Below are 24,230 nucleotides of genomic sequence, written 5' to 3' on the forward strand. Positions count from 1 at the left end.
TCAGAAAACTTATGCATACATGATTTCCTCTCATGCATTCAAACACACCTTCATGAATTTAGTGCAGCAAATATTTACTCTCTTGTATGATCATCTACCCCCTGCTAGCCTTTGTGCTGGGAATACTAATATGAATAAGAAATTTAAGCTGCTCTCCCAAAGAACTTAGAGTCTGTGGAAGGAGATGGACATTTAAGTTAGTAATTACAATTAAATGTGTTAAAAGCTTTTTATATGACAAATAAAAAGTACTATGAAAGAATAATGAGAGAGATGACCCACTTCAGTTGAGTCTTGAAGAAAATCACCCAGATATAGGTTGGTGGGGTTGAAGTGTCCGGTGAGGGATAGACAATCCAGAACACCTATTGAGAGGCCAAAAGAGCTTGTTGTTCCTGAAAGATAAGGCTGTAATTTATCAGTGCTGAAGTGAATGAGAGGAAGTCTGTGCATGCATGCATGCATCCATCCAACCATTCATCCATCCAATAAGAAATTGCTGATCATCACCTTACTCTGAAGTTTGAACCAGGAAAACAAAGACAAATCCATACAGCCCCATCCTTCAAGAAGAGGAGTGTCTATTCGAGAAAAGAGACGTGAAAAACAAAGAATTTCTTTTCAGACCTTATTGAGTCTAAGCAAGTACAACTAGGTACTGGGTTGATGCAAAGAAGGAGATGGCAAACATTGCTTGGCTTGTTCAGGAAAAGCTTCATAGAGAAGAAAATCTCTGATGAGCTGTATATTGACAAAAGGCTCTGCCTAGTTGATCAGAGCATAAGGTATTCACAGCAGAGGGACTAGGCTGTATGAGAAGCATGTAAGATACTCAAAGCCATGGACATTGGGGCTTTGGCCCAGATTCTGCAGGTGCACTAGAAGTGATGGGAGATGAGGTGGACAGATGAGTGGGGACCAGATGACCAAGATGTTAAGATTTTGTGCTGAAGGAGAAGCGGAATCATTGAAGGGCTGTGGATCAATTTGGGTGAAGGTTGCGGTTAAACTTATGTTTGGAAAGATCCAAATGGTGGCAGTGTGGAGGCAAAGCTCAGGGAGTGATTCCTGTTGGAGACAGTTGAAATAGTTCAGGTGATGAGCAAGGGCCTGAATCGAGTTAGCCAAAGAGGAATGGAGGGGAGGGCTTGGATTTGGAGATGATAGTGTGGTAGACAGGTTTTATCAAGTGGAGATGCAGAGGAGAGAAGGATTTAGACTAATATCTGGGCCAATCATGCTGTCATTGACCAGAATAGGGCAAGCAGGAAGAGTCAGCCGTGGGACATGGTTCCCAGAGTGACAGCAGTGGAGAAGGAGAATCGGGGGCCTGTCGTGAGCACTTGATGAGAGGTTGGCATCATTAAATGCTACCAGGAGCACGGAGAGGGCAGGTTCTGAAACTCATAATGAACTGGTGGGATAATTAGGCTGCATATTACCGTAATGGCATAAATGAAGAAACCAAAGTGTGGATTTTTTAAGTGATCAAGATTCCAGGTCTTCCAACTCTTAGGCTAGTGGTGCACTTTCCATTATACCGTGTGGTGACTTTGCCAGAATTCATCAGCCAGTCCGGTCTGTGAATTCCTGGGCCTGGAGGGGAAGGCACCCTGAGGACTGTTCTTTTCTTTTTCTTTTTTTTTTTTTTTTTTGCTCTTTTAGGTCCACACCCACATGGAGTTCCTAGCCTAGGGGTCGAAGCTGAGCTGCAGCCACAGCCACAGGCAATGCCAGATCTGAGCAGTGTCTGCGACCTACACCACAACTCACAGCAACTCCGGATCCTTAACCCACTGAGCGGGGCCAGGGATCAAACCCCAGTCCTCATGGATACTAGTCAGGTTCTTTTCCACTGAGCCACGACAGGAACTCTGGGTTACTTTATTTTAAAAGCAGACTAGCTCAGGGCCTGACAATATACAGAGGCACAGAACACATTCAGTGCCAAAACTTATGAACTTGACCAAGTAATTAAAAAATTTTTTAAATTAAAAAATACAATAATAAGGGGGTTCTTCTATAGAACTGATTTGTTTAAAACAATGTTGAATTTGGATGACTGATTATTATAAAAATTGTTACCACAGAAGAAACTCTAAAAATGCTCTTTGTCCTCCTCTCCCCTGAATTTCTTAATTTAAAGCCAGTGAATGGGGAGTTCCCATTATGGTGCAGCAGAAACGAATCCAACTAGTATCCAGGAGGATGTGGGTTCGTTCAATCCTTGGCCTCACTCAGCAGGTTAAGCATCCAGCGTTTCGGTGAACTGTGGTGTAGGTTGCAGAGGCAGCTGGGATCCCACAGTGCTGCGGCTGTGGCGTAGGCCAGCAGCTGTAGCTCTGATTCAACCCACCCGGGAACTTCCATATGCTGCAGGTTCGGCCCTAAAAAGCAAAAAATAAAATAAAATAAAATAAAACCAATGAATATGTCACAGGGTGGCCAACAAAGAAAAAAAGGTATTATTAAACTCCTCTAGAACTACTGATGTGATAACCTAAAATAATTTTTAAATTTTTTATAGTGCAACATTTAAAAGAAATGAACATATAAATGACTGTAATCAAATAAATTCAATGTCAGTATTATTCTAAAATACTATTCACATAAATTCCTATATTGCTAATGGCAGTTGTAACTTAACCACAAAATCTGAAAAAATTCTTAAGTGATGAATTTCGATTAATTTATTTTTTAGTGTCAAAGGTAGAAACTGAATAGAATGACGTAAGTTTTTAATGTATGGCCTAAATAGTGTCCATGGCTCAAAAGTGTAATTTATGCCTTCGATTAAATATTTATGAGGAACTTTGCTTTCTCACAAACTGAAAACCATCAATTTGGTGCATTCATATTAATATACTAATTTATTACCATATGTGTAGGTATCTTAAAGATTCACTTATCTTTTTTTAAAGGATTCTTTTCATGATAAAGCATTATTTTTAAGGAACACTCTTTTCAGTTGTAGAGAGTAACTGGGAATGAAAAGCAATAGAAACAATTCAGATTGGCATGTATTTATTTTACACATTCCCCATTATCTGTATTTGAATAAGCACCTTCCTCCCGTGTGAGTTGGTTCTCTGCTTGCGTCCATGTTGTACGGAGATGTTTTATGACGTCATAGAAGGGAATGACGTCACATCTTCAATATTATGACTTAAGTGTAGGCTTAAGGAAAAGGAACAGATGGCTGCAAGAGAGGAAAAACCCTTGTTTAAATTACACTAAAACCAGAAGTTGGCTCCGAATTGTGAGATGTAATTAAAATTTTATTTTAAAATGCATCTCACAGTTTATCCACCCTAGGAAGAGCTTTTTACCATATGAACTTTCCAGCTGCCACAGAGCACAAAAGAGGTGGCGTTTTTCCTGTAAGGCGATGCACAGTTCAAGAAATGATGGTATTGAGGAGAGTGAAGATAAATCTCATAGACATGGCAATCCTATTTGTTAAAATGTCACATTTCATGGGAATGGTGTCAGAGTCATGAAAAATAGCTTTAGAAGAAAAAAATTACTCGTGGAAGGTTTGGGTGGGTATAATGTATTAGAGAGAATATTAGACCCGTGCTTTCATTTGCCCTGACATTGGGCTGGTCTGCCCATGTGTCTCTGTTAACGACTGCAATTGGGACACTCAACACAGAACAATTGCCAACATAGCTTAATTGCATTTTATCCGGCACTTTCGGGTATATTAAGTAGTTTTGCTCCATCTCGTTTGTCCAATATTTATCTGGATTTTTGACTTCTTTTAAAATAGGTCTTGCAATGAAAGGAAACCCATGATAAATAATAATGGGAAGTGGGATTTGCCTAACACTTTAAGGGTTAAAAATAATTTTTCTCAACTCCTTTTGACCGATGAGCAAGAGTCGGAGGCTTAAGCAACTTGCTCAAGGTCACTCAGCAAGCAGAGCTGATGTAGACATAGAATCAGACAGCGTAACCCCAGCCCCACCCCTCGCTCCACTACCCCATGCAGGCATAGAATGTGCATGGCGTTCATGAAAGAATAGCTACGGCCAATGCTGCCTCACGTCACACTGAAATGCGTTCAAGGTTTGTGTTTCTATGTCAGTGAGTGCCATCTGTAAACCAATGTAGATTTTTATGTAAAATTGAGCTACACTCCTACCCAAATCTATACCAGTGGCTGTAACAACATGTTTATTTTATTTTAAAAAATTTCTTTGGGGAGTTCCTGTTGTGGCTCAGTGGTTAATGAACCTGACCAGTATCCATGAGGCCGTGGGTTTGATCCCTGCCTCGCTCAGTGGATTAAGGAACTGGCATTGCTATGAGCTGTGGTGTAGGTCACAGATGCAGCTCGGATCCTGTGTTGCTGTGGTGTAGGTCACAGATGCAGCTTGGATCCTGTGTTGCTGTGGCTGTGGTGTAGGCCGGCAGCTACAGCTCTGATTCAGCCCCTAGCCTGGGAACCTCCGTATGCTATGGGTGCAGCCTCAAAAAAGACAAAAAAAATTTGGGGGAGAGAGTTCCCATTGTGGCTAGTGGGCTAAGAACCTGACTAGTATCCATGAGGATGTGTGATCAATCCCTGGCCTTACTTAGTGGGTTAAGGATCTGCTGTGGCATAGGTCACAGATATGGCTCAGACCTAGTGTTGCCTTGGCTGTGCTGTAGGCTGGCAGCTACAGCTCCAATTTGAATACTAGCCGGGGAACTTCCATATGCCTTGAATGTGACCCTAAAAAAGACAAAAAAAGCTTTGGTCATGCATGTGGCATGTGGAAGCTCCCTGGTGAGGGATCGAACCTGCATCACAGCAGTGATATAAGCCACTGCAGTGACAATGCCAGATCCTTAACCTGGAACTCCATTTTTATTTATTTATTTTTATTTATTTTTGCATGATGTCATGTTTAAAAGCATCTAATTTTTCTTGTATTTTCCTATCATCTGCCATAGTAGTAACAGAAGAAATGTCAGACGTTAGGAAATAGAAAAGGGGCAGCGTTTTTCATAAATATTCACTTTTAAAAGCTCTTTTGTGCTTATCAGGCTCTTATTTTGTTGCCTGAATTAATTTCTTTAATTTCTCACTCGTTAGTTGGATCTGAGCCAACATGACTAAATAAATTGTCCTTATTATACATATTGCGTATAAAGTAGATACTATACAGTGCAACTCATTCTGTACATTTTGCACATCATGCTTGCACACACACAATCCTAGCAACAAACTGCTAAGAAATACAGCACCGTACGCACAGGACTCCAAATATTATAAACAATTTCAGGTTTCAAAACATTCCAATTGTTCTTTTTTTTTCTTTCTAAGAAGTACTACCATACTCTTTAAGTATATAAAAAAATATTTTGGTCAATTTAAGTTTGTCATACCTTTGCCTGCAATTGTTTTTGAATGATTACATTATTAGTTCACTAGTATTCATAGGAATTAAAAGTGTATAGTTCCAAGGATACCAGATGATTTTTTTTGGTGGCTTTAGAAAGACAACTTTTTAAGTCACTATAGTTATAATTAAGTGATCATTTTGAAGGCAGAAAATAGGTCTTGCTCCCTGCTGCAGCCTAGGGTCTGGTATATGGTAATTAGGTATTCAATAAATATTTGTTGAATGAATGAGTAAATGAAGTGATTTTCCATTTACTTCATCTAATTAGAAGCATGAAAAAATGTATCAATACTGTATCTTTTAACGAGTTGGGCAAACTTGGCATGAATAATCAGCAGTAAAGATGCTAAAATGTGTGGTTGGCCCATCCCCTGAGCTCTGCCTTCTCTTTTAGAAACCCTTGGGTCAAATTTTTTTACCTTTCCACAGGGAGAATTTTTCAAAGAGAGAAGTGCTATGTTCCTGTAGTTAATTGTCACCATGCCCCCAATCAAACTCTACGCCCTGGATTTCCATCAAAGCCCCTTGGTTTGTTAAACAGATAACCGAGCAGAAAAAAGATGAGGCACAGCACCTGTCTGTTGCCCACTCAGGGGCTCAAAGTTTCATGTGTAAATGGTCGGTACCCCAATACCTTCCAGCCACTTTGTTCTACCCAACTTTCCTTGGCGATGAAAGAGTTTTGTTGTTAGAAAAATACCTACAGCTACTCTAAAGTCCATTGCAGATAAAATGGACCAATGGGAAAAATTGGAGGCCAATGGGAAAAAGACTCTCCATGTATTAGACCAGGGGCCAGGGGCAGTACTGTGCCTATAGGCCACCTGAAAATGTGGATGGAGTTCTAACAGGTAGTAAAGTTATCATCTGTGATTCAAAGGCATAAAGCCTTTGTGGGTGAAAAGCCCCAGTGGGAAGATGGCAGGGCTGGGCTTATTTTCTGACAAATGTTGACTTTGGGTGGCTATAAACTGTCAGGAGCAACTCCCTACCTGTGTTCCCTGGGGTCCCATCCACTGCAGTCTACGGACACCTCCACAGGCCTGTGTTTCTTAAAGAGAACAGATGGTTAGGGGAGGGCCTAGACACAGAAGCAGATTTATCTTGTCAGGCTGCTATCTCCAGTCAAATGACCTTAAGCAGGTCACAAATGGTCAGGTGACAACAGTGTGGTTCAGAGATGTCCTAAGGTGAGGGCCATTCATTAACTCTTCCCTCTCAGGGTCCCACCTGCTTCTTTTGGGTAGGCAAATAGCAGCTTTGTTGTTTGATGTGTGTGTGTGTGTATGGGTGAGCATGTGTGCATGTATTTTAAGGTAAGATGCCTTATGTTATGAATACTAGTGAAGATGTATATACTTTCAAAAATATTTAATTGCTTCAATGGATTGTGGACACCCTGGACTGTTTTCTTTTGTATTGTCAAATGAGAGAACACCTCTAAGGGGATGAATGGACAATTTGATAGGCAGTCAAGGCTGGACGTCAGTCCTGCTAGAAAGCCCCCTGTCCTCAAAAGGGCCACAGGGCAGAGCCAGCATCTTAACTTGCTACCCGTAGTCACAAAAGCCTGTGGGTTCCTAACCTTCTCCTTTGTGACAGAAAATGTCTGTTGTTGTTCTTTTCCTGGAGGTTTTGTTTCCAGGACACTCTTCTTTTTGTGTGTGTTGTCTGTGCATTTTGTCGCATGAAATACATGCTCTTTTGTGAGTTGTCCCCATTATAGAAGCTGAAGTCCTTGCCCTTTCAGTACAGATCAGATTGCGTGTGCAGCTCAGCGGACCTCAGAGAGTCTGTGAAAGGCTGACCTAGTCAAACGTCAGCCTGGCAACTGTCTTGCTGTGAACACTCACATCAAAAAGCTAAAATTGCGTACATCTCCCTCCCTGATTTTTTTTTTTTTTTTGCTGTTACTTTATTCAGTTGGTTTTTCCAAACACTCATTTTTCTTTAAAAAAATATATTTAATTTAATTTTTTTTTTTTTTTGCTGTTTAGGGTTGTTTGTTGGTTGCACGTGGAGGTTCCCAGGCTAGAGGTTGAATCGGAGCTCCAGCTGCTGGTCTATACCACAGCCACAGCAACGCTGGATCTGGCCTACACTGCAGATCAGGGCAATGCTGGATCCTTAACCCACTGAGCAAGGCCAGGGATGGAACCCACGATCTCATGGATGCTAGTCGGATTCGTTTCCACTGAACCATGATGGGAACTCCCACACTCCTTTTTCTAAAGTCCTTTCCCTTAGTTGCCTGTTTTTTAAAACATTCGTACTTCTAGGTATAGTATTTCTTTCTCAGGTATTACAATCCTGAGTAATCCCTAATTTGGTGCAGAATGGGTGGCTGTTCTAGAGTTGGTCTCAGGATTTTCTAGGATGCTCTGAGTCTGTCTGCTATCAGGTCAAGCTTTCCATTCCATCCTGGGCAGTTTTAAAAGGAGACATTGAAATGGCAGCCAACGAAAATCAGATAATGTGGCTTTATCACTTGAAAGAAAATACACATAACATATGTATGTATACATATATGTGTATCTATATGTGTTGTTTGATTTTATGAGTAAGAAATTAACATGTGTATGTATGTATGTATATGTATATATACACATACACACATATACATACATAGTTTGAGTTTATGAGCAGGGGAGTGTTGCTGTTCTCAGAGTTAGGGTTTATTTCACAATTTCCAATGAAAGCCTATGTTCTGTTAATGCCAAGCACCATTTTTTAACTTACTTACATGGCTGTCTACATACAAATGGAGTTAGAAAGATTCTTCTTTAAGAATTATCAGGGAGTTCCCGTCGTGGCGAAGTGGTTAACGAGTCCGACTAGGAACCATGAGGTTGCGGGTTCGATCCCTGCCCTTGCTCAGTGGGTTAACGATCCGGCGTTGCGGTGAGCTGTGGTGTAGGTTGTAGACGTGGCTCGGATCCCGCGTTGCTGTGGCTCTGGCGTAGGCTGGTGGCTACAGCTCCGATTCGACCCCTAGCCTGGGAACCTCCATATGCCGCAGAAGCGGCCCAAGAAATGGCAAAAAGACAAAAAAAAAAAAAAAAAAAAAAAAAGAATTATCATAAGCCATTGCAAGCAGTTGGGCAGGCTAAACATTCACAGGAAATCTTCCCAGCATAGTACATGTAAAATAATGAATAAGATGAAAGGGGTCAAAGTATCCTATTATTGAATGCCTGGCTAAGCTGGTAGGAAAGTAAAGGACTTGCCTCAGGGGGCAGAAACAAAAGAGAGAGCAGAGAAAATGAGGAGTAAGGGTTGGCCTAGAGCTGCATTTTGCCCATTTAAAAAAAAAATTCAGTTGATAATATCATATAAGTCTCTGGTTATAACCTGGCGATCCACAATTTTTAAAGGCAATATTCCATTTATAGTTATTGTGAAATATTGACTACATCCCCTGTGCTGTACAGTAGACCCTTGTAGCTTATTTATTTTATATACAGTAGTTTGTATCTCTTAATCCCTTTCAGCTATCTTGTCCCTTCCCCTTCCCTCTCCCTGTGGATAATCACTAGTTCTCTATTTGCGAGTCTGTTTCTTTGTCATATTCACTAGTTTGCTGAATTTTTTACATTCCACATATAAGTGATATCATACAGTATTTGTCTTTCTCTATTTCACTTAGCAAAATACCTTCCAAATTAATCTATGTTGCTACAAATGGCATAATTTAATTCATTATGGCTGAGTAGTAGTCCATTGTGTGTGCGTGTGTGTGTGTGTGTGTGTGTGTACACCTTTATGCATTTTTAACCATTCATCTACTGATGGACATTTAGGTTGCTTCCATATCTTGGCAATTGTAAATAATGCTGCAGTGAACTTTGGGATGCATGTATCTTTTTGAATTAGTATTTTTGTTTTTTTAGGATATATACCCAGGAGTAGAATTACTGGGTCACATATCAGTTCTATTTTTAGTTTGTTGAGAAACCTCTCTACTGTTTTCCACGTGGCTGCACCACTTATACTCCAACAGTGTACAAGAGTTCCCTTTTCGCTGCATCCTCACCAACACTTGCTATCTGTGTCCTTTTTGAGGATAGCCATTCTGACAGCTGTGAGGTGCTATCTCATTGTGATATTAATTTGCATTTCTCTGATGATTAACTTATTGAACATCTTTTCATGTGCCTTCTTGCCATTTGTATGTCTTCTTTGAAAAATGTCTGTTCAGGTCTTCTGCTTACTTTTTAGTTTAGTTTTGTTTTATTTTGTTTTTTGGTTTATTTTTATGCCTGGGGTTTTTTAAGGGCCAAGTGAATAAGTGCTGGGCTGAATAGGGTGGAAGAGAAATAGCAGGCACGAGTACTCGCAAATACTTGTCTCACCCCAAAATGACACCCAGGTAGAATTTCCTTTGTGGCTCAGTGGGTTAAAGATCCAACACTGTCACTGCAGTGGCTTGGGCCACTGCTGTGGTGTGGGTTTGGTCCCTGCTCGGTGAGCTTCCATACGCCACTGGCATGACCAAAAACAACACCCATGTGGGTGGACTCAGTAAAACCCTGGCCCACAGAAGGAGTCTTTGGGGATTATATGTTTTCCTCAGTCTTGTCTTCTGGTGGAAGGGGGCAGTTGGCAAACAGTCTCCTGTGAGAATCTATAACCACTAGGCTGTGTTCACTGAGTCTGGGGCGAGAATTCACAGCACCTATGGGGTTCTAAACCCCTCAAAAAATTTTAACAGTCACAAATAGACAAATGTGGTATGATTCCACTTGTATTAGGCACCCGTAGCAGTCACATTCATAGAGACAGACAACAGAACGATGGTTGCCATGGGCCAGGGGTCCCGAGCATGAGCATGGGTATAGTTTTAGCTTTGCAAGATGAAAAGTATTCTTGAGGTTCGCTGCACACAATATGAATGTACTGAACATGACCAAATTTGACACTTCAAAATGGTTAAGATGGTAAATTTTGTGGTATTGTATTTTACTATAATAAAAAAAATTTGTTTTTAATCTTTAAAAATTTAAAGTACTGCCAGATTGGTAATGCCTCCTAACTGCCTGCAAGAAACAAAGCTGGAATTCTCTAGTGGCTTGCTCAGCAGGTTAAGGATCTGGCATTGCCACCACTGTGGCTTGGGTCACTGCTGTGGGGTGGGTTTGATCCCTGGCCTGGGAACTTCTGTATGCTGTAGGTGCATCCAGGGGAAAAAAAAAAAAAAAAAAAGAACAAAGCAAACAAAAAACCAGGGAAAAACCTCCAGCCTAGGACTCATAATAACATTCAAGGAATCTAAGATAATAGTAACTTTTTACAAAGAAATAATCAATGGCCAGAAGAACTAACAAACTATAAAATCAGAGTAGAAAGACAGTGGAAATTAGATTTATTAATTAAAAAGTTAACATTGTATGCTTAATGTTTTTTAAAGATGGAGCTGAAAATATGTTGAAGGAAAAAGAAATTAGCAAACTAACCAAGAAAAGTAACCAAATAGAACTTAAATAAAATTTAGATAAAGCTATAATTGTTAATATTGTAAACCAAATTGATAGGCTAAGCAGCTGACTGATTCCTCTGGAGAGAGAAGTAGTAAATAGGAAGATAGAATGGAAGAAATTATAGTTCAAAGATGCAAATGGATGGAAATATGAAGGACAGTTAATAAGATCTTACAGGTATCAACATAGAGTTTATGATGCAAATAATAAGGAAATATGGATGAAGAATATTTGAAGAGATAATTGCTGAGATTTTCTAGAAACAATGAAGAATATCCTATCCAGGAATTCCAAACATACAAAATAAAAAAGAAATTCATACTGAGGTTAGGTCATAGGGAAAATACAGAATACCAGAGACAGAGATGCTAAAAGTAGTCAGAAAGAAAAGACATGGGTCACTCTGCTGTACAACAGAAATTGACAGAACTTTGTAGATCAACTATAATAAAAAAATTAAAAAAAGAAAAGACAGATTACTGCAAAGGAAGCGCAGTTAGGATGAGGTGATATAAGAGCAACACTACGTGTCAGCTGAAAATGGAATATCTTTAAAGGGTTTAGAAAGAATGACATCTAAATAGAATTATCTGTTCTGATTGTTATAAATTATCTGTTCTAGTAAATGAACTCTTATGAGTGAAGGAATAAAGCCATTTTCAGAGACATGAAGTCTAAGCATTTGTTATCAAACCCAAACATCACTAAAGGAACTCAAAATGATGTACCTGAGAAAAATAATAATAATTCAAGGATAATTATGAGCTATGAGAGGAAATGATAAGCAAGGAAAATAAGCAAACAGAAAAGTTAATCTAAACATACACTGACCATTTATATATTTTGTCATAATAATGTCTAATCATTGGGATTAAAAATAAATCAAGCAGACCCCACATCCTGGAAAAAATAGCATAGAACTTATGATGGTGAATAACTGAGGCCAGAGGGCCCTGAAGTCCTTGTATTACTAGGAAGGATGGTGAAGATATTTACTATATTTTAGTTTTTTTAATTTGATGGGTTACGTGTACATGTTAAATTTCCTATTATAACCACTAATAGGGTATAAATAAATACCCTATTAGTGAAAAAAAAATCAAGAAATTGTAACAATAACTATAAGAAGCAAAACTGAAATAAATGTATCAGTAAATGTAGTCAATGTAAATAAACTGAATTTTCTGTGTTAAAAAAGAGAATAGCTCAGCTATATGTTTTTTCTATGACACATCTAAATTATAAAGACAAACACACAAAGACTGGTATAATCATGTTAACTTCAGATAAAACAGCTTTTAAAACAAAAACACTAGTATTCACTACAAGATAAAGCAAGATAAAGCAACTCAGTATATGCTTTATCAGGAAGATATAATAATTTGTATGCATGTGATAATATAGCTTCAAAATATATGAAGCAAAAGTTGAAATATGTACAATCAGAAACTAAAAATCCACTGAGGGATTTTAACATACTTCCCATTGTAACCAATAGATCGAAGAGTCAAAAAATCACTAGGGATATAGACTTATTTGAATAACATGACTAACAACTGTAGTCTAATGTATGTACAGAGAGCATTTATATAATAACAGCAGGAGGCAATGTTTTCAGGAACCTAATGAATATTTAAAAATTTTTAAATATGTATCATCTATATTTTTTGTATGTCATATACTTTACACTGTTTAAAGAGTATTAAAAATCATTCTTATTGATTAAATGTGTTACATATATTCCATATAGTATAAAAGAACATTATAAAATACATTAAATTCAAATGAGGCCACCCAGGATCGCATAGCAAATGGTAGAAGCAAAATTTAAAAGCATTAAGGGAGTTCCCCTTGTGGCTCAGTGGTTAATGAATCTGACTAGGAACGATGAGGTTGTGGGTTTGATCCCTGGCCTTGCTCAGTGGGTTAAGGATCCGGGTTGCCATGAGCTGTGCTGTAGGTTGCAGACACGGCTCGGATCCCACATTGCTGTGGCTCTGGAGTAGGTTGGTAGCAACAGCTCAGATTGGACCCCTAGCCTGGGAACCTCCATATGCCGTGGGAGCAGCCCTAGAAAAAGGCACAAAGACAAAAAAAAAAAAAAAAAAGGTGTTCTTATGGTGGCTCAGCAGGTTAAGGACCCAATGCTGTCTCTGTGAGGTTGTGGGTTCGATCCCTGGCCTCACTCAGTGGGTTAAGGATCTGGCATAGCCATCAGCTGTGGTGCAGGTTGCAGATGCAGCTTAGATCCAGTGTTGCTGTGGCTGTGGCTGTGACATAGGCCTGTGACTGCAGCTCCAATTCAACCCCTAGCCTGGGAACTTCCATGTGCCACCACAGTTGCAGCCCTAAAAAAGCAGCAAATAAGAATCTATTCTTCACACTGTGATGCACCACCTTTATGACCAGTATCCCGAAGCACCTGATCTCTTTTATCAGTATGACCAGAAGATTCCTGAAGACAGCCAAGTATTGATTTTAATGCCACCCCAGCTGCCAGGACAATTGCCTTTATCTAGCCCTTCAGTTTCCCCATTAACACTGGCATCTCTGTTCTGCCACGATAGTAACCTATTTTATTTTTTTCTGCACAGGACTTTACAATATTTTTATTAAGATGAAACATTTTATCAATATGTTCTGTAGGATCGTTAGTTTATTAGATAGCAGACTGTCAGGTCTGATGATTGGATTTATCAGTCTGCTAATATGGCTTCATTCCACTTTGCAAGATAAAAGTAATTATAATGTATTATTTGTCTGGTTGATCCTGCGTTAATTCCTTAATCAATTTAATCTAAAGGCCAGTGTCTAGCCTTTGCAACGTTGTTAGGCATCTTTATAAAATTAACCACAGCCAATGCCTTTTTATATAGTCATTTTTTTGGGGTTGTGCCCACAGGATGTAGAAGCTAGCCAGGGCCAGGGATCAAACCCATTATCACAGCAGCAACTGGAGCTGCTGCAGTGACAGTGCTGGAACCTTAACCTGTTCCACCACAAGGGAACCCCTATATAGTCAATTATTTTGCTGACCTCTGCACATCTAATATAATGTGAAGGGGTTGAGCGGTGGACCCCCAAAAGATATATCCATGTTTCAACCCTCTGAATCTCTGAAGGTGATTCAGGAAAAGGGTCGGTGCAGATATAATGAATTTTAGATCTTGAGATGAGATTATTCTGGGTGATCTGGGTGGGCACTAAATCTAATGACAAGTGTCCTCATAAGAAACAAAAGGGGATTATTGGAGAAATGCAAATCAAAACTACAGTGAGGTACCACCTCACACTGGTCAACAAATAACAAATGCTGGTGAGTGTGTGGAGAAAAGGGAACCTTCCTACACTGTTGGTGGGAATGTAAATTTGTACAATTGCTATGGAAAACAGTATGGAAGTTCCTCAAAAACTAAATATAGAACTACCATATGATCCAGCAGTCTTGCTCCTGAGCATGTATCCAGACAAAACTTTCATTCAAAAAGATACACACACCCCTATGTTCATAGCAGCACTATTCACAATAGCTAAGACAAGGAAACAATCCAAATATCCATTGACAGAAGAATGGATTAAGAAGATGTGGTACAGATATACAATGGAATTCTACTCAGCCATCAAAAAGGACCAAATAATGCCATTTGCAGCAACATGGATGCAACTAGAGACTCTCATACTGAGTGAAGTAAGTCAGAAGGAGAAAGATAAATACCATAGATATCGCTCATGTGGGGAATCTGAAATATGGCACAAGTGATCCTACCTACAAAACAGAAACAGATCATGGACAGGAAGAGCAGACTTGTAGTTACAGGGAGTCGGGGGGAGTCGGGGGAGGAAGTGGGGTGGACAGGGAGTTTGGGATTAGTAGATGCAAACTATTACATTTGAAATGGATAAGCAGTGGGGTCCTACTATATAGCACAAGGAACTATGTTTAATCTCTTGGGGTAGAACATGATGGAAGATGGTATGAGAAAGAGAATGTAGACATATGTATGACTCGGTCATTATGCTATACAGGAGAAATTGACACAACACTGTAAATCAGCTATACTTTGATAAATAAAAAAAGAAAGAAAGAAAAGAGGAGACACGGATAGTTAAAGCAGGAGAAAACTATGGGAAAACAGAACGGAAATTGAAGTTACACAGCTACAAGCCAAGGAATGCTGGATCAGCCAGGCAGCAGAATAAGCCCGGAAGGTTCCTCCTGTAGATGCTTAGAGGAAGTGCAGTCCTGCCAACACTTTGACTTCAAACCTCTGGCCTCGAGAACTATTAGAGAATACACTTCTGTTGTTTGAAGCCTCAGACTTTCTTATTTGTTACAGTAGCTATAAGAAACTAAGACATCACATCACTAAATAATAGACCTGCTACTCTTATTTTTTTAGCATTGCATTTTCCAAAATTCAGATGATTCAATCCACCAGTCACAAGAGCAAAAGCATTTATATACGTGTTTTTCTTCTGAAGGTGAAACCATTCACTTTCCCGTCCCTTTATATTTGCAGATAAATGTATCACTGTAACCACCAGAAAATACTGAGCATGTGGAATTGGCAGCTACTGTGATATTAGACCCTGCGACAAAGCAGTGACACCTACCAGGAAGGGTTATGCAGTATTAAGTGAATTAAAAGAGATGACTGGTGCAAAATACCGAGGATACCGTCTGACCCCAAATAGGGACACACAAATGACATCACTGACTCTTGTTAATGTCTATGGTAAGACTTTATAAATACTGTCTTCCAGGTAGTTAGGAATTTTCTCTAGGATTTCACTGATCTGCTGATTTTATTTATCTGATCACCCATCAATCAAGGGATGGTTTGCACTAATTTGTAGATGCTCTGCTTACCTGTCAAGGTGCGACATGACTGTTTTGGAGATGTCCGCGCCCGCTTCTTGCAACACTCGGATAATCTGAAATGGGGCACTTGGATTTCTCCCTGGATGAATAATCACAGGACAGCCAAGCTGAACCTGGGCATGAGCTGTTGCCTGTAGAACCTTTCTTTCACTCTCAGTCAGAGGCCAGGAGCAACCGATTTCTCCAATAACGCCACACTTGATACTGGTTCCATCAGCTCCGTGGAGAATTTCATTAACGAGGACATTAGTCAGCTAAGGAAGAGTGAGGATGAAAATGTACGGACTGTGCATTTTTGCAACATAGAGTCACCGCGGTAAGAGGATGCATTTATTCACCGAATCACTCATTCTTTTAAACATGTATTCAACATTCATTCAATGCGTATTGGTCAGTGAGAGAATTCGAACCCCAGGGTTCATTGCAGCACTATTTACAATAGCCAAAACATGGAAGCAACCTAAATGTCCACTGATGGAAGAACGGATAAAGAAGATGTGGTACATACATACAGTGGAATGTTACTCAGCTATAAGAAAGAATCAAATAGTGCCGTTTGCACAACGTGGGTGGACCTAGAGATTATCATTCTAGGTGAAGTAAGTCAGACAGAGAAAGACAGATATCATATGATATCACTTATGCATGGACTCTAATAAAAGGTGATACATAGGGACTTATTTATACAACAGACACAAACAGATTTCAAGATCAAACTTATGGTTACCATAGGGGAAACTCTGGGTGGGGGGATATATTAGGAGGATGGGAATGACAAATACATACCACTGTATGTGGAATGGGTAATTAATAGAGACCTACTATGTAGCAAAGGGAAATCTACTCAGTAGTTTGTAATAACCTATATGGGAAAAAGAATGGATATACATATGTCTATGTATAACTGATTCACTTTGCTGTACACCTGAAACTAGTACAACGTTGTTAAGTCAACTATACTCCAATAAAATAAAAAAAAAATGTTGGTCAATAAGAAAGGCATTTTACTGATGAAATCTTAAATTCAACAAGTTACTCTACATCAAAGATTGAATGGTCTCTTACTGTGATTATTTAACAAGAAATTCATGGCTTTCGGAAACTGCAGGAAAGAAAGAAACTTAATGAGAGAACATTCATTCTACAGTCATTCACTGAGATAAAAATCTATAATTTAACCCAAGAGGTATCTAGAATGTAAAGAGACTGCCTTGGAATCTATGTCGGCTGTGCAGCTATATCAATTCTTTAATTCTCCCTAGTTCATGATCCTTTACCCTAAACAACAAAGCAGAATTGCAGCATGTAATACTAAGATGACATTTTGGGCTCCTATTTATATTTAGTACTAAGGGTGGTTAGAAGAATGTGTAAACTCTGATACCATGACAGCCTTCATATAATGTAAATGTATAAAAAGGGAAAGGCCTGATTGGGGAAAAATGCAGATAAAATTTTGAAATATAAAGCATTTTAGAGATTAACTGCTTCCTTGCAAAGACTGCAGCTGACATGCTATGGCTATGATACAGGCAATGGAAGACACCTATGAATATATACATATAAATACATACATGTGTTTATACCTATATATACACCTACTTATACATAGGTGTAAACACATACAAACGTATACACTATGTATCTACCGAAAGAGAGCACATACACTTACAGAAAAGCTCTGTGGCTCATTCTTTCTTGCTGTCCCTGAGAGATTGACTTTTCCTTCTGCCTATGCTTGCTTAAGATCGTATCATGACAAAAACAGGAAAATGGATTTTCTTCTACTCCTCCTGTTTTGTAGAAGGAGAAGGAAACATCTTTGCAACATGTGCCAAGACTCTGCCTGCCAAGTTTCCCCCTACAGTGAATTTTTATTGCTGGTTATTATAAAATCCAGAAAGAAAATTGAGGTTGCATAACCGGAGCTGAGACTGGAAAACCGAGCAGACTGTGCCACCACTGCTGAGCATGGATACGATACTCATGAACCTACGTATGAATGCGTTGGGGTGTTTGGTGACCCAGGCGTTCAGCTCTCCTTCCTGGATACTTTTTCTTTCTGAACCTTTCCTCTGTGAAAGGTTCTGAATTTAGGCCCCACTGACAGATGCCTTGGCCAGCTAACACATGTCTATAGGGTGCCTCTGAGCCAGAGACATTTCCAAATGTGAATGGCACGTGGGGATAATCCAAGGTCTGAAGTTCTGACTCTTCTGAATTTGCATAGGCAAACATGGCCCAAGAGCTGAGGGCTTTTTACCTGCTCCACTGACATGGCTCTGGTCTCCGAAGAGTGAGTTGCATCCACGTAAAACCCAGCTCCGGATATGATTTGCACGCCTGTCTCTTCCGCAAGCCGCTTCAACGTCTGCACGTCTCGGCTGATCCCAGTGGTTGTATTTTCCACCAAAGCCCCCCCGCCATTGGCTTTAAAATCCAACAGTTCTTCCTTGATGGCTTCTGTCTCCTGATTCAACTGCAGATTCTCTTTATGGGAATAAGGGTTTTTCTGGATCCAGAATAAATTCTTCATTCGGATGGGTTCCTTGGAGATCACTTCGTGGCTTGGAGGAGGTGGGTAGTAAGAACAGTCAAAGGTCATTGTCAGATGTTCATGGGTCAGCGTGCGGCCCAGCTGGCTGGGCTCCACAGGACCCAAAACAGTTTGGACTTTCCCACTTATGGAAGACATTTCCGATGGTGCCAGGAGATGCTCTCAAAAAAGGGTTTTCTGGGGGCTAGGGGGAGAAAAAAGAAAACTACAATCAGAAATTTGAACACACACATAAATTCTGTCCATAGGGGCTGTGAGGCTGGGAACGTATACCGGAGTCAGAGAGAGAATCAATGAGACTAGAGATATGATCTCACTTATCATCCTGCCAAAGTCAGAGTCTGTCGCTTGTAAATTGTTTAAGTTCACTGCAGCTCTCGGTGACACGCATGGTGTTAAATATCCCCCAGCCACTTCCACTGGGATTGCTCTGCCTGATTTAATCCCAAACTCATCTCCTGGAAATATTTCTCAAAATTCAGTGCACATTTTTCTTGTGCTTAATTTTATCTCATTAGTCAGAGCTATGCTTCCTTGGCTAATTCAACAATCATCTCCATTAAAAAAACCTCTTCATAATCAATAAGTTGGATCAAAAGTGGCCATGTATCAGAACTGCTTCATGTGTCATGGTTCGGCTAAATGAAATATACCGATCATTCCCTGACTCATTCACTAGCCAAGTGAACAAATTTCTGTTGAAAGCCCACGATGTGGGAATTGGAGATAAAAAGCAGAATAAGGCAGAATCTCTATGATGATTTCGCAGATTATCCCCCCTGCCCCACCCCCCCAAAAAAAACTGGAGACAGGAAAATCTACTCAATACTTTTAATAACCTATATGGGGAAAAAGTTCAGATAAATTTATATGTATGACTGATTCACTTTGCTGCATCCCTGAAACTAATACAACATGCTTAGTCAACTATACTCCAATAAAATAAAATAAAAACCAATGGGAAAGAGCACACTTAAGCTTAATAATGAAGACACAAAAACAGACCTCTCCACTCTAGATGTTTCATTTTGTCTAAGGCCCCCAGTCAGAAGTCTGCTTCAAAAATATACTTAAAAAAAAAATTCTTAGTCGTCATGAATGCGACTGAGATTTACTGAAACTGAAATCTGTTGCTTCTCAAGAGTCCTCTGTTTACTTTCATTTGTAACAATTGGAATGAAGTATTCACCAAGTTTCTATCAGTGACAGCAAGGACCCCAATTCCAGTGCTTTTCATTTCCTAAAGGAAGGAATTCCACTTGGAAAGAAAAGAGGCCACACTTAAAAGTCGTGAAGACAAACACTTAACATGGTCAAGAGCAAAACCAGGGCCAAAGACAGTGTTCTGGACCAGGGAGAGACATCCAGAGGACGGCGGAAAAAAATGGGCTGGGAACCGAGTAAAAGACTGTGTCGTTGAAAGCTCTCAGATTATTCCTTTAAAACACCTTCCACTACAAAACATAAGCGAACTCACAGACATAGAGAACAGACTTGTAGTTGCCAAGGAGGGTAGGGAGGGAGTGGGAGGAACTGGGATTTGGGGGTTAGTAGATGCAAATTATTACATTTAGAAAGCTTCTGCAGCGGAAACGAATCCGACTAGGAACCATGAGGTTTTGGGTTTGATCCCTGGCCTGGCTCAGGGGGTTAAGGATCTGGCGTTGCCATGAGCTGTGGTGTAGGTCGCAGGCGCAGTTTGGATATGGCTGTGGCATAGGCTGGTAGCTGTAGCTCTGATTGGATTCCTAGCCTGGGAACCTCCACGTGCTATGGGTGCGGCCCTAAAAAGACCAAAAAAAAAAAAGGAAAAGAATGGATAAGCAATGAGGTCCTACTGTACAGCACAGGGAACTATATCCACTCTCTTGGGAATAGACCCTGATGGAATATAAGAAAGGGAATGTGTGTATAAATATATATACATACACACACGTATGTACATGTACACACATAACAGGACCACTATGCTGTATGGCAGAAATTGGCATGACATTGTAAATCAACTATATTTAATTGAAAAAAGGGATTAAGAACTGCCAAAAAAAAAAAAAAGAAAAAAAAAAAAGACATTCTGAAACCATTCTCCCCCCACATCCCTTTGAAGGCCTTTGGTAACTTTCTGAGCCTCAGTTTTCTCATCTGTAAATTAGAACAATGTATATTGCATAGGCTGTTGCAAGACTTAAATTAAGTATGTAATTTAATATCTGTTAAAGTGACTGGCACCTAGCACACACCTTCAAGTAATAGTAACTTTGTTATTCTGGTTCTAAAAACTATTATATATTTCCTGGGTTACTTCTTTTCAGAGGAAGTGTTGGATTAGGGAAGCAATCATTTGGAGGAACCAGTGGATATAAGATAAATTTGTAATGGGTATAGGGCATACCTAAGACAAGACAGAAAGGAAAGAGGAGAAAGAGGAATACTGAGTTACGGGCCACTTTACATCAAGCCACTGCAATTATCTGGAAAGCAGGTGTTTGATATATATTGGCCTTCCATGCATAAATGATTGATTGATTTAGACTGTTTGACAAGAACTTAAGGACTTGTGGCTAGCATGGCCATTAATTTTTGCTTGAGAATGCTCTTCTGCAAGCCAGCTTCCAACAGCTAAATATTTCACTCTGCAGCCATAATGAAAGAAGATGACACCTCTTTAGAGAGTCACTGTGTAGCTGCCAGTCACTACAGAGGGCAGTATTTTCTATTGATGGTGTCTAGGAACTCACAGTTCAATGCCTTATTCCTTGTTACTGAGAGCAGGGAAAATGTTCATTCCTTCAGTTGATTAAATCAAAGTACCATTAATAATAGACTCAATATTTCATATGGGTTCGTTTGTTCCTTCCTTCTGGCTGATGATCTTACTGATGTGTTCCTGGAGAGTCACCGAGGACCAGACACTTGGCTGAACTGTTAAGACACCATCGCTTTTACTAGAAAAGTACCAAACTGCATATCTCATTGATAGAGATTTGAAAGAGCAATGTCGGTAAATTTCAAGTTCACAAGCTGTGAGTCTTCATGAAAAAAAAAATCACTTAAGAAATGTTAACTCCTCTGGGAAATTCCTCTAGCACTCTCAGGCAGAACTAGTTGGTGCTTCCTATGAGCACACACAATGTTAGCCGCACTGAAAACATAAGATAAAATTAGGAGTTCCCTGGTGGCTTGGTGGGTTAAGGAGCTGGCATTGTCACTATTGTAATGTGGGTTCTCCTGGCCCTGAAACTTCCTGGTCTCAGGCTAGGGTTAGGGTTAGGGTTAGGGTTAGGGATAAGAAAAGATTAAAGAGCAAAGGATAGCCAATACCACTCTAAGCTAGAATCTTTTAGTGGGGTAAAATGTGCAGATAGATTTCATAGTTCCTGGGCAGCAAGAGAACTAATTCTTTTTGGATCTTTATTCAGCCTGCAACTTGTTCTCTTCTCAGTCAATAGGCAAGGGGCTATTACTGGCCTTCCACCATAGAGAGCGTGCCCATGACACAGAGGTCACTGGTGGACCCCCGAAACGACAGTGCACATCAGCGCAGGCAGAAGTAACCCCCAGCGCAAAAAGGAGTCCAGGCATTTTACAGAACATCCATGGGAAGCTTTAGCGCCGCATGTTACATGCCCAGAAGGTAGTGGGAAAAGGCTCTGCCAGAGCTAGAAACATATTTGCCACAAGCTTAGTTGTACTTGACACATGAAATGCGAGCCATCAGAGAGACTGAGGATGGCCTGCAATTACTCTTACAGCCTGGTCAAAGGGAGCTGCTCTTCCAATTCCAATGGATATGGAACCCCCCCCCCAAAAAAAGAACCTATAACTTTTTTATTTTTTATTAAAGTATAGTTGATTTACAATATTGTGCCAGTTTCTGCTGCACAGTATAGTGACCCAGTCATACACATATATACATTCTTTTTCTCATACTATCTTCGGTCATGTTCTGTCCCAAAAGACTGGCTATAGTTCCCTGTGCTGCACAGTAGGACCTCATTGCTTTTCCATTCTAAATGTAATAGGTTGCATCTACCAACCCCAAACTCCCAATCCATTCCATTCCCTCCCACACCCTCCCCCTCCCCTTGGCAACCACAAGTCTGTTCTCCTTGTCTGTGAGTCTGTTTCTGTTCTGTAGATCGCTTCATTTGTGCCCTATTTTAGATCCCACATATAAGTGATATCATATGGTATTTGTCTTTCTCTTTCTGACTTACTCTACCCAGCCAGGCTCTCATCCAAGAACATAGAACTTTAAAGAAAAAAAAAAAAAAAGAGGAACAGAATCAGAGAACAGCATGACCCCACTGAGCTGGAAACCAGAGACAATATATAGGATTGGTCTTTTTTTAAAACATATGCATAAATGAACCCTTATAAAATATATGGGAAATCGGCTGAATTATTGCAGTGGGCTGGTGGAGTAGGTAGTTTGGGAGCAATTTTAGTTGCGTTTCACTGAAATTTTGCCATAGCTATTTTATGCTTGCCATGATGCCTAAGATTTTTCTGTCTACCTAGGGTGAATATTCATTTGAACTACATTTCACATTTCAAAGAGTATGACTTCTAGAACTCTGAATATTTTACCTGTGGATGAATGGGATTGCCTTAACTATAATTTCGTAGTCCTATTTCATAGACATAAGCCCTCTTCCTGCCCTGGCATCTGCTGGACCAAGTCTCAGACCAGGCTGGAGAGACTCAGTTTACAATTTTTAAAGCATTGGTCAAATTGGCAGGTTGATGTTTGGTGAATTGATTTTCACTTCACCTCTTCAACAACTGTGTAAATTCTAAGCTCTATAATAAATCCCTTGGTCCATTTCACTGATAGTTGTTTCCTTTCCCTAATCAAACCCTACCTGGTAAAAAAAAAAAATGGGAAAGCATTTCAAAGGTTTATGCAGGAGAAGATATGATGAGAGTAACCTGGCAACCGTGTGGAGAAGGAACAGAGAGGAGCCAGTGTGCCTACAGAGACCAGCGGGTGTTGCTAGAATTTGGATAACATCCAGTGGTGGCTTAGTCTGAGATGACGCAGGGGAGGTGGTGAGACAGCAGAACAGTAAGAAGTACAGCAGATGGGAGTTTCCAAGTGGACTTGCTGGTGCTATAAAAGCATCCTCCAAGTAAATGGGCTCCTTGGAAAAAAGGCGCTGTCTGATGGAAATGTGTGGGCACTTCTCTTTTTTTATGGGTTACATCATGCAGAACCGTGGTACTCCATAAACACAGCACTTAAAGCTGACATTTGATTTGGGACTAAAATATTTTAAACACTGTATAATACTTTTAAAGCTTGTCTGAATACCTACATCATGCACAGATTCAAGCCTTTGACATGCCTCCTCTCAACCAGCATTGGTCTGGTGGCTGAACAACTGTGACACAAGGAATCTCTCTTTGCAAACCTCACAGGTCTACCTGGCCACACAGTTATGGTTAAATGGCTCCGCTGAGTGGAGACTGGTAACCTGTCACAGAAATATGGTCCCCAAATCAATAGCCGGATTAAAGAGAAAGATATCCAAACACCTGTATATGCAGAGAATTGATGGGACCCAGCAAGGTCTTCAAACGGTGAGGAGTGTCCTCGTGCTGCAGTGGGTTAAGAGTCATGTGCTGTCATTACATTGGCTTGGGTTGCTGCTGCGGCACGGGTTCGATCCCTGGCCTGGGAACGTCCACATGCTGTGGCCAAAAAATTAGTCAAAACAAATCAAACAACACTGTGACATAAATTAATGAGCAACTTGTATCTGGAAGTCAGAGGAAATGATGGGCTTTCATCCCTAAGCTTTTTTTTTTTTCTTCCTATTTGATGAAGCAAGTTAAGAGAGACACACCTGTGGAATTTCTAAATTTCAAACAACAGATATGAAGATGACGACAGAGATGTACCCAGGGAGTAACATTCC

At 40.0% G+C, this 24,230-nt stretch overlaps 2 protein-coding genes across 37 annotated transcripts in view; one reads left to right on the plus strand and one right to left on the minus strand.

Annotated features, from left to right (window-relative positions):
- The window catches only part of RSU1 (Ras suppressor protein 1), an 883,461-nt gene that overhangs the window by 304,697 nt on the left and 554,534 nt on the right, over positions 1-24,230 (plus strand). The gene's annotated exons all lie outside the window — the stretch shown is intronic.
- PTER (phosphotriesterase related) overlaps positions 1-24,230 on the minus strand; it is a 71,456-nt gene that overhangs the window by 14,212 nt on the left and 33,014 nt on the right. For 2 of the 3 annotated variants that reach the window (XM_021064040.2, NM_001244248.1), the window contains 2 exon segments: positions 18,016-18,493; positions 15,741-16,006 (listed from right to left, as the gene is read on the minus strand). In XM_021064040.2, coding sequence (XP_020919699.1) covers positions 15,741-16,006; positions 18,016-18,447 — 698 coding nt within the window. In that variant the 5' untranslated portion in view covers positions 18,448-18,493. 3 annotated transcript variants of the gene reach the window in all.

This window comes from Sus scrofa, chromosome 10, assembly GCF_054392235.1.
Source record: "Sus scrofa isolate SSC_HxYL_T2T_F1_AM1 chromosome 10, Sscrofa_HxYL_maternal_Yorkshire_Landrace_v2.0, whole genome shotgun sequence".
NCBI classification, from domain to species: domain Eukaryota; kingdom Metazoa; phylum Chordata; class Mammalia; order Artiodactyla; family Suidae; genus Sus; species Sus scrofa.